The sequence below is a fragment of the Bombina bombina genome, chromosome 1 (genome assembly GCF_027579735.1).
Source record: "Bombina bombina isolate aBomBom1 chromosome 1, aBomBom1.pri, whole genome shotgun sequence".
Lineage (NCBI taxonomy): Eukaryota > Metazoa > Chordata > Amphibia > Anura > Bombinatoridae > Bombina > Bombina bombina.
In genome coordinates, this window is record NC_069499.1 from 1,257,647,925 (window position 1) to 1,257,668,721 (window position 20,797).

Genomic DNA, 20,797 nt, shown 5'->3' on the forward strand with positions numbered 1-20,797 from the left:
GCCCTCTTTCCTACTGCTGGTTTTGTTGATTGTCCTGGAGCCTCTGCTCAAAAGGCCGAAGGATAAAGAAGTGTACTGGGTGTCTATTCAATGTTTTTTTAGATTTCCCGTTTGTAACAATTTTTTTCTGTCTTTCTAAAATCAATGCCTTTCCTGTAATCTATTATTCAAAAGGATGCCATATGTCCTCTTTCATGCTGTTCTTTCTGTTGAGGCTCCGGGACACTCTTCTAAAAAGGCCTAAGGATAAATAAGTGTACTGGGTGTATAATCTATGTTTTTTTAGATTTCACGGTTGCAACTAATGATCTCTGTGTTTCTAAAATCAATGCCTTTCCTGTAATCTAATTTTCTAAAGTATGCCATATGTCCTCTTTCATGCTGCTGGTTTTGTGGAGGGTCCTGGAGCCTCTGCTAAAAAGGCCTAAGGATAAATAAGTGTACTTGGTGTATAATCGAAGTTTTTTGTGATTTCACGGTTGCAACTAATGATCTCTGTGTTTCTAAAATCAATGCCTTTCCTGTAATCTAATTTTCTAAAGGATGCCATATGTCCTCTTTCATGCTGCTGGTTTTGTGGAGGGTCCTGGAGCCTCTGCTAAAAAGGCCTAAGGATAAATAAGTGTACTTGGTGTATAATCAAAGTTTTTTGTGATTTCACGGTTGCAACTAATGATCTCTGTGTTTCTAAAATCAATGCCTTTCCTGTAATCTAATTTTCTAAAGGATGCCATATGTCCTCTTTCATGCTGCTGGTTTTGTGGAGGGTCCTGGAGCCTCTGCTAAAAAGGCCTAAGGATAAATAAGTGTACTTGGTGTATAATCAAAGTTTTTTGTGATTTCACGGTTGCAACTAATGATCTCTGTGTTTCTAAAATCAATGCCTTTCCTATAATCATTTTTTTCAAAAGGATGCCATATGTCCTCTTTCCTGCTGCTGGTTTTGTCGAGGGTCCTGGAGCCTCTGCTACGCATAATAAAGAAAAAAAAAATAATTTAACTTGACTTAATAACTGAAGCATGACTTCAGGAGTCAGGTGTGGTCGTAGGTAGTGGTTGTTGTTAGCAGTTTATTTTTATTGCAAATTGCAATTGCCACAGCGTGCATAAAATGTGCGTCACTAGTCCAAATTTTAATTTTTTTTTTTTTCATTCAGGATTAGTTTGGGGTACGGCGCAATATTGGAAACGCAAAAAACAGGTCTCCGTACCCGTTGATATAAGGGGTGACTACTACTGCTTTTACCAGGCTCCTCTTGGATAGCCCCAGAAAGTGTGACTATGAATCCCAAAAAGAAAATTAAATTAAGGTTGAAAACTAACTCCAAAGTAACTTGTAAGACCTGGAGCTCCTCAACCACACGTCCTACCTTAACAGCTATAGGCTCCCCAACCCACAAATCTTAACTTTTTCATGCCAATTGATATTGCCACAGCTGGAACAACAGTAAATAACATGTGCGTCACCACAGTCTCCGAAGCTGTTGTCGGATGTATACAAAAACACTGATAAAGTATTCCTTTAGGAGCGCAAAGAGATGGCTACCGGAACACCAGGAACTTCACAAGAGTGGCTGTATTGTGTTTCTGGTGATGTTTGAGACATCTGGGTAGTGTACAGGGAGGGCAAAAATCGTCTCCATCTCTGTGCACCAAAGGACATGACGTCCTTGTCATCCATAAGCACATGAAATTGCTGGCATTTTTGTTGCTTCAAGAAGTTCATTTTTTGTGGTGATAGATAGTTCTGAATTAAATAAACTTTGGTTTCCTACCATACTCAAGACAATCTTGTATTTCAAAATTCGTACTTGCTGTGGGAAACAGTGGCCTGTCCATACTAGGAAGATGATTTAGACAGAAGTAACGAGCTCTGCTTGCAGGTGACACATGTTTATCGTCAATCATCAAAGGGGTTGCGTGCAGAATATGGCTGATGGCCCCTTATTCACATGTTTGTCCAGAGCCACAACATTTGCAAACAGCCAGAAGAAAGGTCGTTTCTCACCAGCCTAAGTTGAGCTTCATTTAACAAATGCTGATATTCAAAAAAATAGACAAACAGTGCCTTAAATAACACATTTGCTATATGGATTCACCAGAGCAAGGTCATTGCAAGTACTAAGTTCCCACGATAACAAAATTAAAATGCCACAACTATGCAATCTTCACTTTCAGATTATTATTGTCACACTCCATTGTACTCATATGCCCAGCTCCCTGCTCTTGATTTTGTTGAGGGTCCTGGAGCCTCTGCTGAAAAGGCCTATGGATAATAAAGTGTACTGGGTGTCTGTTCAATTTTTTTTTTTTATTTCCCGGTTGCAAGTAATTATCTCAGTGTTTCTAAAATCAATGCCTTTCCTGTAATCTATAATTCAAAAAGATTGACATATGTCCTCTTTCATGCTGTTGTTTCAGTTGCGGCTCCGGGACCCTCGTATTAACAAGGCCTGAGGATAAATAAGTGTAACCGGTGTCTAATGAATGTTTTTTTCTATTACACGGGTCATATAAATGATCTGTGGGTTTCTAAAATCAATGCCTTTCCTGTAATCTTTTATTCAAAAGTATAACATATCTCCTCTTTCATGCTGTTGTTTCGGTTGAGGGTCCGGGACCATCGTATTAAAAAGGCCTGAGCATAAATAAGTGTCACGGGTGTGTAATCAATTTGTTTTTCTAATTTCACGGTTGCAAATAATGATCTGTGGGTTTCTAAAATCAATGCCTTTCCTGTAATCTTTTATTCAAAAGTATGACATATCTCCTCTTTCATGCTGTTGTTTCGGTTGAGCCTCCGGGACCATCGTATTAAAAAGGCCTGAGCATAAATAAGTGTCACGGCTGTCTAATCAATGTTTTTTTCTAATTTCACGGTTGCAAATAATGATCTGTGGCTTTCTAAAATCAATGCCTTTCCTGTAATCTTTTATTCAAAAGTATGACAAATCTCCTCTTTCATGCTGTTGTTTCGGTTGAGCCTCCGGGACCCTCGTATTAAAAAGGCCTGAGCATAAATAAGTGTCACGGCTGTCTAATCAATGTTTTTTTCTAATTTCATGGTTGCAAATAATGATCTGTGGCTTTCTAAAATCAATGCCTTTCCTGTAATCTTTTATTCAAAAGGATGACATATTTCCTCTTTCATGCTGTTGTTTCAGTTGAGGCTCCGGGACCCTCGTATTAAAAATGCCTGAGCATAAATAAGTGTCACGGCTGTCTAATCAATTTTTTTTCTAAATTCACGGTTGCAAATAATGATCTGTGGCTTTCTAAAATCAATGCCTTTCCTGTAATCTTTTATTCAAAAGTATGACATATCTCCTCTTTCATGCTGTTGTTTCGGTTGAGGCTCCGGGACCCTCGTATTAAAAAGGCCTGAGCATAAATAAGTGTGACGGCTGTCTAATCAATGTTTTCGTCTAATTTCACGGTTGCAAATAATGATCTGTGGCTTTCTAAAATCAATGCCTTTCCTGTAATCTTTTATTCAAAAGGATGACATATCTCCTCTTTCATGCTGTTGTTTCGGTTGAGGCTCCGGGACCCTCGTATTAAAAAGGCCTGAGCATAAATAAGTGTCACGGCTGTCTAATCAATTTTTTTTACTAAATTCACGGTTGCAAATAATGATCTGTGGGTTTCTAAAATCAATGCCTTTCCTGTAATCTTTTATTCAAAAGGATGACGTATCTCCTCTTTCATGCTGTTGTTTCGGTTGAGGCTCCGGGACCCTCGTATTAAAAAGGCCTGAGCATAAATAAGTGTCACGGCTGTCTAATCAATGTTTTCGTCTAATTTCACGGTTGCAAATAATGATCTGTGGTTTTCTAAAATCAATGCCTTTCCTGTAATCTTTTATTCAAATGGATGACATATCTCCTCTTTCATGCTGTTGTTTCGGTTGAGGCTCCGGGACCCTCGTATTAAAAAGGCCTGAGCATAAATAAGTGTCACGGCTGTCTAATCAATTTTTTTTTCTAAATTCACGGTTGCAAATAATGATCTGTGGCTTTCTAAAATCAATGCCTTTCCTGTAATCTTTTATTCAAAAGTATGACATATCTCCTCTTTCATGCTGTTGTTTCGGTTGAGGCTCCGGGACACTCGTATTAAAAAGGCCTGAGCATAAATAAGTGTGACGGCTGTGTAATCAATTTTTTTTTCTAAATTCACGGTTGAAAATAATGATCTGTGGGTTTCTAAAATCAATGCCTTTCCTGTAATCTTTTATTCAAAAGGATGACATATCTCCTCTTTCATGCTGTTGTTTCGGTTGAGGCTCCGGGACCCTCGTATTAAAAAGGCCTGAGCATAAATAAGTGTGACGGGTGTGTAATCAATTTTTTTTTCTAAATTCACGGTTGCAAATAATGATCTGTGGGTTTCTAAAATCAATGCCTTTCCTGTAATCTTTTATTCAAAAGGATGACATATCTCCTCTTTCATGCTGTTGTTTCGGTTGAGGCTCCAGGACCCTCGTATTAAAAAGGCCTGAGCATAAATAAGTGTGATGGGTGTGTAATCAATTTTTTTTTCTAAATTCACGGTTGCAAATAATGATCTGTGGGTTTCTAAAATCAATGCCTTTCCTGTAATCTTTTATTCAAAAGGATGACATATCTCCTCTTTCATGCTGTTGTTTCGGTTGAGGCTCCGGGACCCTCGTATTAAAAAGGCCTGAGCATAAATAAGTGTCACGGCTGTGTAATCAATTTTTTTTCTAAATTCACGGTTGCAAATAATGATCTGTGGGTTTCTAAAATCAATGCCTTTACTGTAATCTTTTATTCAAAAGGATGACAGTACTACCAAAATACAGCCAATGAAGGGCCTTAGGAAGACTGAGCCAAGGTTGGATTGTAGTATTTGGTTAGGCTAATCATGATGGCCATGTAGACCACCACCACCGAGAGTCCTGGAAGTAACAGGGATGATGAGATGAAAGAGCTAAGAATAGTAGAACTTGAAACAACAGAGTTAGCCATGGGTGTTAGTGCAAAACCGCTTGGCTTTTTTTTGGCTTTGGGTGCGGCTATTCCTGCAGGCCATATAGAGCTGACAACATTCGGTGTCGTATCAGCTATTAAACTAATAAGAACAGTACTACCAAAATACAGCCAATGAAGGGCCTTAGGAAGACTGGGCCAAGGTTGGATTGTAGTATTTGGTTAGGCTAATCATGATGGCCATGTAGACCACCACCACCGAGAGTCCTGGAAGTAACAGGGATGATGAGATGAAAGAGCTAAGAATAGTAGAACTTTAAACAACAGAGTTAGCCATGGGTGTTAGTGCAAAACCGCTTGGCTTTTTTTTGGCTTTGGGTGCGGCTATTCATGCAGGCCATATAGAGCTGACAACATTTGGTGTCGTATCAGCTATTAAACTAATAAGAACAGTACTACCAAAATACAGCCAATGAAGGGCCTTAGGAAGACTGAGCCAAGGTTGGATTGTAGTATTTGGTTAGGCTAATCATGATGGCCATGTAGACCACCATAGTAATAAGAACAGTACTAGCAAAATACAGCCAATGAAGGGCCTTAGGAAGACTGAGCCAAGGTTGGATTGTAGTATTTGGTTAGGCTAATCATGATGGCCATGTAGACCACCACCACAGAGAGTCCTGGAAGTAACAGGGATGATGAGATGAAAGTGCTAAGAATAGTACTACTTGAAACAACAGAGTTAGCCATGGGTGTTAATCCAAGACCGCTTGGATTTATTTTTGTATTGGGTGCAGCTATTCCTGCAGGCCATATAGAGCTGACAACATTCGGTGTTGTATCAGCTATAAAAATAATAAGAACTGTACTATCAAAATACAGACAATGAAGGGCCTATGAAGACTGAGCAAAGGTTGGATTGTAGTATTTTGTCCGGCTAATCATGATGGCCATGTAGACCGCCCGTAACAGGGATGAAAGTGCTAAGAATAGTACTATTTGAAACAACAGAGTTAGCCATGGGTGTTAGTCTAAGACCAGTCGGCTTTTTTTTGGGTTTGGGTGCAGCTAATCATGAAGGACAGATAGACCTGCCACCATTTGGTGTTGTAACAGGTATGAAAATGCAAAGAACATTACTACATAACACAACCTACTTACCATGGGTCCCAGAACATATGTTTGGTTGTTATATTTTGTAAGGGTAATCATGCAGGCCATATAGACCTCCACCGATAGGGTGAGTATGAGTAACAGCTATTAAAATGCGAAGGACATTACTAATTAACACAACATAGTTACCATGGGTCGCAGACCAAGAGCAGATGTCTTATTATATTTTGTATGGGTAATCATCCAGGCCGTATAGACCTCACCAAATAGGGGGAGTTACAGAGATTAAAGTGCTAAGAATGGTAGTACTTAAAACACAACCTCGTTAAAATAGGTAGCAGACCACATGTCTTATTATTATAATTTTTCAGGGTAATCTGGTAGGCCATATAGAACTCCCACGATAGGGGGGGGGGGGACAGGGATTAAAGTGCTAAGAAAAGTACTAATTGACACAAGCTAGTTGGGTCCAAGAACGCTTGTTTGATTATTAGAATTTATTAGGGTAATTATATATCTAACAAATATATCTATATCTCTTCTATCGATTCTATCTAACTATCAATCTATGTATATCTATCCTATCTATCACTATCAATCTATCTTCTGTCCGGGATGTTTTGAGACAGCCACTTTGGGAATGTTAGTTGATTTAGACCCATTATGGCTTAAAAGCAGACTCTGCATCAACTATGTAATTTTCCATGGGAGTTTTGCCAGGGATCCCCCTCCAGCATGCAACAGTCCAGGTGTTAGGACCCTTGAAACAACTTTTCCATCACTATTGTGGCCAGAAAGAGTCCTTGTAGGTTTTAAAGTTCGCCTGCCTATTGAATTCAATGGCGGTTTGCGCGTTCGCGAACAATACCGGAAGTTTGAGTCCGCGGTTCGCGAACCGAAAATTTTAGGTTCGCGACATCACTAATTTTCAATGATATTTAGGTCTGGGGACTGGGATGGCCATTCCAGAACATTGTACTTGTTCCTCTGCATAAATGTCAGAGTAGATTTTGAGCAGTGTTTTGGGTCGTTGTCTTGTTGAAATATCCAGCCCCGGTGTAACTTCAACTTTGTGACTGATTCCTCAACATTATTCTCAAGTATCTGCTGATATTTAGTGGAATCCATGCTACCCTCAACTTTAACAATATTTCCAGTACTGACACTGGCCACACAGCCCCACAGCATGATGGAACATCCACCAAATTTTACTGTGGGTAGCAAGGGTTTGTCTTGGAACACTGTGTTATTTTGCTGCCATGCATAATGCCCCTTGTTCTGACCAAATAACTCAATCTTTGTTTCATCAGTCCACAGAACCTTCTAAAATAAGGCTGGCTTGTCCAAATGTGCGTTTGCATACCTCAAGCGACTCTGTTTGTGGCATGTGTGCAGAAAAGGCTTCTTCCGCATCACTCTCCCATACAGCTTCTCCTTGTACAAAGTGTGCTGAATTGTTGAACGATGCACAGTGACACCATCTGCAGCAAGATGATGTTGTAGGTCTTTTGAGGTGGTCTGTGGGCTGTTTTTGACCATTCTCACCATCCTTTGCCTTTGCCTCTCCCATATTTTACTTGGCCTGCCACTTCTGGCCTTAACAAGAACTGTGCCTGTGGTCTTCCATTTCCTCACTATGTTCCTCACAGTGGACACTGACAGCTTAAATCTCTGCAATAGCTTTTTGTAGCCTTCCCCTAAACCATAATGTTGAACAATCTTTGTTTTCAGGTCATTTGAGAGTTGTTTTAAGGCCCCCATGTTGCCACTCTTCAGAGGAGAGTCAAAGAGAACAACAACTTGCAATGGGCCACCTTAAATACCTTTTCTCATGATTGGATGCACCTGTCTATGAAGTTCAAGGGTTAATGGGCTAACCATACCAATTGTGTGTTCCGATTAATCAGTGCTAGGTAGTTACAGGTATTCAAATCAACAAAATGACAAAGGTGCCCAAATTTATGCACCTGTCTAATTTTGTTTGGATGCATATTGCACATTTTCTGTTAATCCAATAAACCTCATTTCACTACTGAAATATTACTGTGTCCTTCAGTTATTTGATAGATCAAAATGAAATTGCTGATCCAAACACCCAATTATTTATAAATTAAAATCCTGAACATTTTCAGGGGTGCCTAAACTTTTGCATACAGCCAGACAGATAGCTCAGCATGCTAAGGCACTGTGGCTGAGCGCTGTAGCAACCCAAGGGTTGCAGGTTCGATCTCCGGTGAGGTCCCATCAGCCTTTCATCCTATTAGCCGCGATTTACAAGTACCCAATACATACAAGTACCCAATACATACATCTATATATATATATATATATATATATATATATATATATATTATTAATAATAATAATAATAATAAAATATATGCTTAAAACGTGATTTAAAGGGATAAGATGTTGAACTGGGGAGGACTCAAAGGTGTATATGTGGGGGGAGCTTCCGGGTGGCGACCATGATAGGTCGTGATTCTGAGAGCTGGAGAGACAACAAAACTAATCTACTGAATATTGTTTGATATCAGTAACATCTATAAGTAATTTTTGAAGATGAGATTGTCTTATGTTCTGCTGAATAAGCTCTGATGTTTATTTTGTTTCTAGCTTCAGTTTTCCGGAATTTTACAGTGAGGCCTCTGTGAGCCGGCGGTGACTGCCTCATATTGAACCCCCAGCAATATTATCATAATTGGGATATCTGCCTAGCGCAGTGCAAGCTTACAAAGCACTGTATATCTCCCAGCTATCTTCCTTCAGAGAAGTTAATCTACAAAGGTCGTGCTACAATATGTCAGATGTGGAACTTAGTGCCTACCTGCTAATAGAATTATGTACCCTGCTCTACCGGTACCAAGAAAAAAATCACAGAAAGCTTGCAAGTTGCGTTTGGTCCGTCCTCAGCTGCATACTATCCTACAGCATCTACAGCAGATGAGGGAGCCGGGGTGCGGCTTGTAAATGCTGGTGTTGAAGGGCCCCGACATCAGATGGTGGCTGCACCATGCAGTGAACTCATACCATGTAAGACAAGCAAGGATTTTGGGCAACCACATGCTGAAACCCACGGGAGACCAGTGAATACAAATCGGCTTTTAACTCAACCTAAGAAGGCTATGGTGGCAGTCCCTATGAAATCTGAAAATACCATCAGACTCAAGGGGACAGAGGAGAACCCTCTGGAACACTGCCTGCTGTTTGGGTGCAACAAACATAGAGAAAATGGCGGAGGCAACAAAGAATCAATTTTCAGTATTCTCGTGGAGATTGGAACAGCCACAGACTATGCACTACACCAAAGTTGGTATTGGGTTATTTCTTAGATTAATGAGCATGTTACGCTACCAAACTGCTTATAATCCTGCCTTGCCTAACTTTTTTCTTTTCCAAGAAACACGCTATTTACAGCATATATGAGGACTACATTAAGTCTGAACTCTTGTTTTCTCATAACAGTTTGTGTGACTGTTTCTGATAAAATCACGGGTATTATTCTAGAATGATGTTGTTCACTGTTCTATACCTTGTTAGATTGACCCATCTCAGTATTAGTAGATAATTACTAACTTGTTCTTTTCATATATGTAACCTTTATAATGGCTGCTAGTATAAATATTTCTCTAGTACCGTTCCTGTTCATTCTGCAACGCTCAGCCTTATTAATGTTATGTTTCTAAATAGTATACAGAAGTGCCCTTATGTCAACAAAAGGCTGCTATATTCCCTCTTATTATTGTTTTTAGCTCTCCTGAGTGTGCATATCCACAAGCATCCCTACAATTAGAGACAAACTTTGACACATTACTAAGGGGCGAAAAATGTACAGTATACAGATTAATGAAAGCTGCAACTATCTCATACTGGTTATTATAGCTCCATTGTACTACAGGTGACAGCACAAATATTACTATTAAAGGGACACTGAACCCACTTTTTTTTCTTTTCTGATTCAGATAGAGCATGAAATTTTAGGTAACTTTCTAATTTATTAAATTTTCTTCATTCTCTTTGCATCTTTATTTGAAATGCAAGAATGTAAGTTTAGATGCCGGCCCATTTTTGGTGAAAAACCTGAGTTGTCCTTGCTGATTGGTGGATAAATTCATCCACCAATAAAAATGTGCTATCCAGAGTTCTGAACCCAAAAAAAAACTTAGATGCCTTCTTTTTAAAATAAAGATAGAAAGAGAATGAAGAAAAATTGCTAATAGGAGTAAATTAGAAAGTTGCTTAAAATGGCATGCTCTATCGGAATAACAAAAGAAAATTTTTGGGTTCAGTGTCCCTTTAAGTATATTGGGATGACTATAACTGTTAGACGCAACTCACATTCTGTAATTCCTCTGCAGTTCATGAATGTAAATGGCACCCACCTAATTAGTTTTTAATTGTTACACAATAAATACGAGGAATTAACCAAATTTAAAGGAGCCTCCAATCTAAATTTATAGATAATAAATTACACTTTCATATAAATCCCTAAAGACCTTATTTATACACAGAGTATTCATTATCATGCTGTCCGGAAGAATCCCCCCATCAATTGATATTTAAGTACCCGGGTATTTCCTCAATCTTACCCAGTTACATAAAGCGCAGTTTCCCTTGTAATATAACTGCAGTCAATCAAATAATTACAAAAATAGGCTCACATGTGCATTATCATTTAGGAAGTTTCAGCTATATATTGATTGTCACATGTTTCCTATATCTTCCTTATTTTTTATAATATATATTCTATTACATTTCACAGTTTGTTCGCAATTATAGTCCTAAGGGTCCATGAGTGGCCCTATATGTTTCATTTCTATTAAATCTCATTCCTAGTTTTACTACATGTTGCAGGGTTTTATAGTACTACAACTTTACATTCTTGACCCCTCCTCAATTGAGCCCAAAGTGTTTCATATATCTTAAAAAACAAGAAAACTGAGGTTCACTAGTTGGGACCCAAGAGTGGCCCCCTATTGTTCATGGTAGCTTGGTTCCTATTCTAATATTGTGAGGTCCAAAAGCGGCCTCATTTGTTATTTAGAAGACTTACAGTTTAACTGGAAAATATGATTTATTCTACTAGTCCTAATCAATGCTCTACAATTTTTATATATAATACTTGCCTAACTAATTTCTGATGTTTATTTGGAAACAATTATTATTTGTATAGATTGTATTGAAATGCATTGCTTGTATGCCGTGAACTGAACTTCAATAAAAACATTTTTAAAAAAAAAAAAGGTGTATGTGTGTAGATTTGTATGTGTGTACACATACATACAATTGCATACACATACACACACACATACTGTATATATAAAGAACTGTTCTAATATTGGTTGTTTGCAACTTCCATCCATGAATATCTTTAAAACGCCCACAAGATGCTATAATGCAGGTCACCGTAAAGAGTGCAAAAAAAATCCCTTAATGCATAATTTTTGTGTGTGTGTGTTCCCCTACTTGGAAGCAAACATCTATCATAATCTCAGAAATATTGTGTATGTATTCCACAGCTTTACTTTTTAATTCAAATTTAGTTAACTTTCATCATACAAGCACAATACCATATTTTTGTTAATGAATTCAATCTGAATAGAATCATATGAATAGACAGATCATTTGGGGATAGCAAAATAAAAAAAAGCCTTGTATTAAAAATAATCATATTTGCACTAATTAGTAAACCAATAAAATTAGATAATTAAAATAAAATTATTTTTAGGGTCTTTTTCTTCCTGGATGAGTAGAGAACCAGATGTCTCCTCTGCATCCCCGGGATATTCATCAGCAATATTTATGCCTATTTTTGTGCATGCAACATTTTAACATTTTTTGTTGTGTGATTTTGTGTGCTAGACGCAGCCTCTTGGTGTATATATATACAAGTCCAAATATCCCAGAGCCAATAGGTGAGAGAATTCTTGGTGAACATGATTTGATATTCTACAAAACTTTGAAACTTCATCAGAATACATTTTGGATAGGCCACTAGATAATGATCCCGAAAGTCACCAAAATACTGAAATGTTGTTCAGGTTTACAAAGATCGAACAACAAAGCAAGATCCTCCAAAAAAAATGTTTTACTCATCCCCTTCTCTGATGAAAAAAAAGTTGTAAGTCTGTCATTAGCCCAGATTAGTAAAGATCTTGTTAGACCATAGATAGACAAGAAATTTCAGAATAAGAGGGAGGGGATAGTTGTTCTTGATAATCTTGTCACCTTTTTATACAGTCAATGAGACTTTAAAGTCAAACCCCTTTCTTAAGTTTTATTTAAGATAACTCTTGAATACTTTGTAGATTAGAATATTACATATTATCGATATACACATTTGAAATGTTACACAACATTCTCTTATTAATGAGAAAATTGAAGGCTAAAGTTTTAGTAAATTATCTAATCACATCAAAAATCATGTTATACTGAAGGTGGCAGTCCCTATGGTATATATCAGGTAGGTTGTGCTATTATAACCATGTGAGAGGTTAGGTTAATGGCCACAGATGTTTTAACTGAATCATTAGGCAAAACCTGGTTGGTAATAGTCAGAAAAAATAATCATGAATGCCAAGAAGCAACAGAAAGCAAAACAATTGAACACTTTGTTAATAATAATGTGGGCTCAAATAGGCAGAATAAAAAAAAACATTGTGCACTCACAAAGCAAAGCAGACAAAGTAACACTAAATGTATAAAAGTGTTGTGTGTGAACACAAATAAATAGTAACATATTATAGGCAAATTCACGGTCACTCTTGAGGGTACATACGGTCCCAGACAATAATGCATTAAGTCCAGTGTGGGACAGTATGTACATGGAGCAGAAGATTGTTAGTAAATAAACTAAATGGTACTAATTTATTGTTGCATTATGTTTTCTCCTAATAGATTCAGCAGACAATGCATAGTAGACAAAGACAAAAGAAACCAGTGTCGATATTGTCGCCTGAGGAAATGTTTTCGTGCAGGAATGAAAAAAGAAGGTTGGTAAAGCAAATTTGTCTACCTCTCCTTGTGTTTTTCTACTAAATTTATTTACAATTTAACATACTGAAGAGACAACTTCCAATTGTCATTATAGCTAATCAAAATATGTGCATTTTTGTCTTTCGGAAGCAAACTAATGATGATAATGGTGGCCACCAGTGGAATTGGGCTGTTTTTCGGATACACATTTATTCTTGTGAAAGTGCAACACACTAAGAGCTGTGCAAATCCAGATCTTACTGTGTTACACTTTCACAAGAATAAATCTTGATCAGAAAGTAGCCGAATGCCACTGGCAGCCATCATTTTCAGCATTAATTTGCTTCCAAAAGACATAAATGCACAGGCCTAGATTCTCACACCATCTATCACCTTCCATTTATCATTCAAGTCTCTATACTAATGGTTTGTACAAAAGAAGAGTTTTCACAAATAAGAAGATAGTTACCATTTGCTTAAAGGATGCAGTACTAATATTATTATTATTATTATTTATTTATTTATATATCTTCAACATATGCCACATTGCTATGACTGAAATGCAATGTAACACATTGGCACTATTTATCATCTGCGCGACGATTCTGATCTGAATGATTGAAATCTGCCACACTTATGGTGGCGGAGAGGTTAAGTAGCAGCGTCCTTAAACGCTGAAGCTCCACTGTTTTAAAAGGAGAAGACAAAAATTATACTTTACTCCATTTTACAGTTTCAATGAAGTACACACATTTATCAAATACCTTCAATTATTAATTTTGTCTGCTTTTTGAACAATGTTCCAAACCCTCTTTTGGACTCATTATACAAGTCTTTTTCACAGAGTGCTACCTATGTAGGAAATAGTGGGCAAGCACAGCCCCTGGGCAAGCTCACTGTGATCCTGGTGACATCATTGCTGATAATTGCTGATGTCAGCCTTCTTTCAAGACATTGGCCTCTAGTTATCAAGCCGTCAACCGCAAATACGCTGGAATTCCACAGCGTATTTGTGGCGAGGCTGATTCGCTGTAGTTATCAAGCCCTACAGCCCGGCAAAAGTAGAATATAGTGACTTAACATACGATCCGCCGGACTCAGTCCGACACAGATCGATGGTTACGTCACTACAGATGTTCCGAACGCAAGTTAGGCACAATCTGACTACTTTTGGTACTATTCTGGGCCAGCGTACCTGGTTTTCAATCCGCCGCCCTGGAGGCAGCGGATGCCATAGGAATCAATGGGAGTCTGACAGCAGCGAGAGCTCATGTTCGCTGCTGCCCAATATCCAATTGATTTCTATGGGAAGTGTCTGCACCTAACACCCTAACATGTACCCCGGGTCTAAACACCCCTAATCTGCCCCCCCTACTCCGCCGCCACCTACTTTATACTTATTAACCCCTAATCCGCCGCTCCCGGACCCCGCCGCCACTATAATAAATATCTGAACCCCTAAACCGCCGCTCCCGGACCCCGCCGCCACCTACAGTATACCTATTAACCCCTAATCTGCCACCCCCTATACCGCCGCCACCTACATAAAGTTATTAACCCCTATCCTGCCGATCCCGGACCCTGCCGCAAATAAATTAATTGTTTAACTCCTAAACCGATGCTCCCGGACCCCGCCGCCACCTACATTACATTTATTAACCCCTACCCTGCCCCCCCTATACCGTCCCCACCTACAGTACATTGATTAACCCCTAATCTACCCCCCTACACCTCCGCCACTATATTAAATGAATTAACCCCAAAACCTAATTCTAACCCTAACCCTAACACCCCCCCCTGACTTAAATATTATTTAAATTAGTCTAAATAAATATTAAATAAATTAATCCTATTTAAAACTAAATACTTACCTAAAAAATAAAATCTAAGATAGCTACAATATAATTAATAATTACATTTTAGCTATTTTATGGTTTATTTTTATTTTACAGGCAACTTTAACTAGGTACAATAGCTATTAAATAGTTAATAACTATTTAGTAGCTACCTAGTTAAAATAATTACAAAATTACCTGTAAAATAAATTCTAACCTAAGTTACAAATACACCTAACACTACACTATCAATAAATTAATTAAATAAATTACCTACAATGATCTAAACTAAAATACAATTAAATAATCTAAACTATATTACAAAAACAAACAAACACTAAATTACAAAAAATAAAAAAAATATTACAAGAAGTTTAATCTAATTACACCTAATCTAAGCCCCCTAATAAACAAATAAAGTCCTCCTACAAGTGTGCAGGGGTACTCCAAAAAATATGCTTTTAAGCACAATATAAAAATAAAGTGATTTCTGATTAATTAAACAACTTTATTTGTTATATTAAAAGACAGCAAAGAGATAAGGTTTCTTGCTGCACTACCATATAGTTAAAACACTACACTTTTGTAACTAAATTAAATAATGATACTTTGAATAGTTTGTGCTGCTGTATAAGTTACAATATATCACCCCTGGGATTCAGAGGGACGGGAGTGTGTATTTCCTTTATTGGATGCTGTTTGTATAATAAGATATTTATATAAGTAAAACAGATTTCCTAAGTAGAATATTATATACGTATTTACAAAATGAGTAGAGTTTGCCTTGCTTATATTATCGGCACTTGTGTAAGCACAGACCCTCCTTCCCTTAAGTAGTAACCCCAAGCGATTAGAAACAAATACAAAAGCTATTATAAAGTTAAATTATATTTTGCGCTTCAATTTTTATTTAAACTACAGGTGAACAAATTAAAATAACAAAGAGTCCTCTGACACGGTTGCTTTTCATATACACTTCCTGCTAGTGCTAGAGACACGCACGTGCTGCTGTACTATTTATGTATGCTCTTTGGCAAAGGATACATAGAGAATGAAGTACATTTTATAATAAGTAAAATGGATTTTTAAAATTGTGTGATCTCACTTATTAAAGTTTAATTTTTACTTTAATATCATTTAAAAGTTCAAAATATCAAGTACCAAACCTTTAAAGGAACTTTCAGGCTATGAAAAGGCTACACGATCAGTTGTTCACCTTTGTGGTCATACTGCTGTCTGTTGTGTGAGTTCAACTCGGCTCAAGAATCTAGGACTTTTAAACAAGTTTTATTTAACAGATGTAGAACATTAAGCTCCCTATTGCCAACAGAATTTAGCAAGCAAAATTTGTAGAGTGTAATATATTCAGATATAATGTTTGGTAGAGAAAATAGCAGAATACATCTTAAAGGGACAGTCAACACCAGACTTTTTTTTTGTTTAAAAAGTTAGATAATCCCTTTATTACCCAGTTTTACATAAACAACACTGTTATATTAATATATTCGTTTTACCTCTGTGATTACCTTGTATCTAAGCCTCTGCAGACTGCCCCCTTATTTCAGTTCTTTTGACAGACTTGCATTTTAGCCAATCAGTGCTGACTCCTATGTAACTTTATGTTCGTGAGCTCAATATATCTATATGATACACATGAACTAACGCCCTCTAGTGGTGAAAAAAAAGCATTCACATAAGAGGTGGCCTTCGAGGTCTAAGAAATTAGCATATGGTTAGCTTTCAACTAAGAATACCAAGAGAACAAAGCAAAATTGGTGATTAAAGTAAATTGGAAAGTTGTTTAAAATTGCATGCCCTATTTAAACCATAAAAGTTTATTTTGGACTTGACTGTCCCTTTAAGGCTGTACCTATTATTATTTTTTTTTTTAAATTATAATTTAACTAATTATTATTGAACAAAAAGATATGTTATTTTCCACCTTCAAATTAGTGCACTGAGACTCTTTTAGAGCAGACAAGAAAAGTGCATATTAGATGCAACACTTGGAGCATTCTTAGCTTCTGATAGATGTGCAAAATATTTCACTACCTTGTGAGTTCACTCCTTTGCAAATAACCATTGCCCCCACCCCCAATCCTTACTGCAATTCCCCAATACCAAACCCTGGTAGCGCTAATCATCCCCTGTGGAAATGCCCGCTAATTTTAATTCCCTCAATTTTATTCTCCACCACAAATACACTGCCTTACACAATCTAGGCCAGATTTTCATAATATCTAAACTAGAGCACAAGTGAACAAATAAGATGATAGCATGTTTATGGTCACTGATTAGCTGGTTATTTAACCTGTGCTCTACTACAGATATCATGAATATTTGGCCTATTAGGGCCTATTAGGGGACCCAAGAATGAAAAGATCCTTAATATAACCTTCCTGATCTACCTTTCTGAGCTTCAGCTGAAGATTCTTAGGTCAATATTAAGCCCACCCCACCTACATTACTGACTGGTTAAACATATAGAATGTGTGTGTTTACTTTGATAGCCAGGTCAGCTACAATTCTGAATAGTTAACCTGATTAACCAATCAGGATTACAGACTTTTTCTAAATAGATAAATAAGCACTTTTAGAAGCTAGCAATGATTAAGAAGGAGAAAGAGGATTGTGAAAGCATGTTTAGTGTTATTTGTGCTGGAGGAGTTCATAGTTTAGGGACATTCCGGTCAAAATTAAAATACACATAGATGAATTACATCTTTGTATAGAAACATATTTGCAATATACATGCATTAGCAAAAATGCTTCTAGTAAAAGTTATTGCTGCTTTAATGTTAACAATTTTCTCTGCATGTACACGTGAACCACAGCTGGATATTGTCACTGCACCAGCATTTTAAATCTTCCAGCTACTCAAAGCGCCATTGGGGCTTGTATCATGTCAGCAATTAACAAACAGAGTCATTACCAGATGCTACAGACACCTTAGGCTCTCTGAGCAAGTGCTGTGTTTAAAATGCTGGTGCACGTTGCATACTTAAATACACGTTTAAAACAGCTATAGCTTTTATTAGAAGCATTTTTGCTAATACATGTATATTACAAAAATGCTTCTATTCAAAATTGAAATGCATCCATGTGGATTTCAATTTTGGCTGGAATGTCCCTTTAACTGCAGTGGGGAGAGCACTGGGACAGATTGGTTAGGGTTACTAACGGTAGAGGAGCTCAAAGTTAGGGTTAATTGCGGTGGGGCGTTATGGTTATGATTAAATCTAGTGTGGGAGATCATGTCATTGGTGGTTCAAATTAAAGACCAATAGAAATAGTGCCAATATAATATAGATATCAGTTATATAGCAGCTGGTTATTAACACCAACCGTGATAGTCCCATATAATGTGGAGTCACCAAATAATAGAGATGTGAGTGTGATCAAGTTGGTAAAATGCAGCCCAATAATAAAGCTGTGAGTGTGATCAAGTTGGTAAACTGTAGCTTAAATACGATCTGGTGTTGTTAGGATATAGGCCAAAGTGGATAGAATGCATTCTTAACTATCCTGCAGTTAGCCTGACCCAGAAACATGCTATAGTGATGCTTAGACCAGTGCTCATGGATATTTAAATGAGGCCGCAACAAAAGGGGCCAATTTTATATGCTCAACAAGTGAATCCAACCCTGCCCCACTCTATATTTGCAAAATTCTGCTAATGTTTGTCAAAACAAATGAGAGTTTTGAATGTTTGCATGCAGTGTGCATATATTTTGTAATGCTGTGCTTTTACTGAATATGTATATAATATACATTTTTAAAACATTGACTTTAATATTCCTCTATCACACATGCCCTATATGGAGATATATTTTATTCCTCACTTAGAGCTAGATTACAATTGGCACTCAAAACATTTTTGAGCTCAAAGTAAAAAATGATTGTGGTCACATTAGTGCACATATTACAATTTGAAAGTAAAAAGTTAGTGCAAGAACAAAAGACAGAGGAACGAGAGGAACGCTAACTTCTTCTCTCCATAGACTTCTATGGGGAGTGCTGATTTTTTTTTATTAGTTATCGCTTGTGCGCTAACCAGACACTGCGTTAAATAAACTGCACTAAACCAAAATACCTTAAAAAAACACTCAAATTAATTAAAAATTATATTGCATGTTTAAAGGTATTTGACTGGAAAGGGCTCCAAAGTGTACATATGTGTGTGTGTATATATATATATATATATATATATATATATATACATATACATATATATATATATATGTGTGTGTGTGTGTGTTTATATGTGTACATAAGTATGTATGCACATACATATTTATACCTATAATATTCTAGCACAGTTTTGGCTTTCACTCAAGTGTAAATGATAACTTTCAGCTTCTAATAAAAAATTATAGGTTGCGCTAGTGTGAGGATAGCCACGAAAACCCTTCTCTGGTAAATGCACATTACCATGGACTTGTAATATCAAATTGATAATGTTAGCAATGTCCAGCGTTATTGCATATCGCAACCTGCGCTATCATTAGCACGCCAGAATAGGAGAACATTTACCAGAGTAGAATTGTATTACTTTTGGGGCACATTTTATTGTTTATTTTTACATTTTTGAGCATTTACATTTGACTCTTTCTTACAGAAAGATATCTACAAATCAGTTCTTTATCTAGGAAAAAGAGCATTACAATCTCAGAATTTCAGCAGTGCAGAGATTGACCTATCCTTATTTTACAGGTGTAATAAATATTTCTTGTTGTTTGCACGTTACGATTGTATTATCTATTTTCAGTCGTTAGGCTTCAAAGAGTTTGATCATTCAAAAACAGCATTCAATACTATTCGGCAATAAAACTTCTAAAGAATAAAGATTAAATATAATTCTAATTACACTATTTTGAAACATGGCAACTGTGTTCAGAAAATGTTAGAACATTTATAGATAAAAGTTATTGACAAATTAATTGAGTTTATAGGTAAAGAATACTTTGATATATACTTATGTAGCTTTATCCCATGCTTACATTAAATAAGGTTAGAGGTCAGCAAAATCCTTTGAGTTTATTTTTATCTTTGCTCTTTAGAAAAGTGATTGTATTGTACATATTTGCCTGATATGCATACTTAGCTTTTCCCTAGTACTGTATGTAATACACACAGTCCCAATGAATAGGACCCAACTGGTTGAATACAAACATTATTACATTTTCTCAAATTGAAGATGCTAGTGTGAAACTGTTATGCAAAACGAACATCTAATTCTGTAGCATTTATATTACTAAGCCTGAAAGTAGAAAGAGATAAATGGTCTTTAAAAATATCTATTGAAATGAGTAGATTATAAACTGACATACAAATGATACATAACAGATACAAATGAGACATGTAGACATCTACTTGAGAGTTTAGACTCTTACAATTTACAGTTATTGGATAAAGCATTAATTTATTTCTATTGTACTAATACTTTTAGTTAGATTTGCTTTGAGAGAGCATGTAAACAAATTAAAAGTAATTGCAGTAAAACAATCAAAATAAAATTGAACTGTTCTAAGTAAAAATTGGAATAAAAATCAACTTAATTATGAGATAATAAACGGACATTAAATAGTATGACATTGTAATATAAAATGTTTAATTATGTTGTTAAACAACTGCAATATACTTTCATTATTTATTTTGTCCCCCTTTTCCTGTACTTTAACTCTGAAAATAGTTTTTTTACTAAATTGCACTGAGCTTTCATGGCCGGCACCATGTTTAAACCTACCTTTTCTACTGAGGACAATTAGGGACATAAACACAAACAGAAAAACACTCCGCGCTAAATAGGCTGCCCTCAAAATTACAACCTCCTGTATACTGGCTACTAATAAATAAATAACAGTCTCAATGTAGGCCAGTGGTTGCAGTCTGTTAATATCAAGAGATGACTGCGTTCTGTAT

General features: G+C 36.6%; 1 protein-coding gene across 1 annotated transcript in view; it reads left to right on the forward strand.

The window, feature by feature from the left end:
* Positions 1–20,797, forward strand: part of LOC128648246 (hepatocyte nuclear factor 4-beta) — a 139,525-nt gene that overhangs the window by 75,293 nt on the left and 43,435 nt on the right. Inside the window, exon 3 of the mRNA XM_053700880.1 lies at positions 12,963–13,057. Coding sequence (XP_053556855.1) covers positions 12,963–13,057 — 95 coding nt within the window. The remainder of the gene's footprint in view (positions 1–12,962; positions 13,058–20,797) is intronic.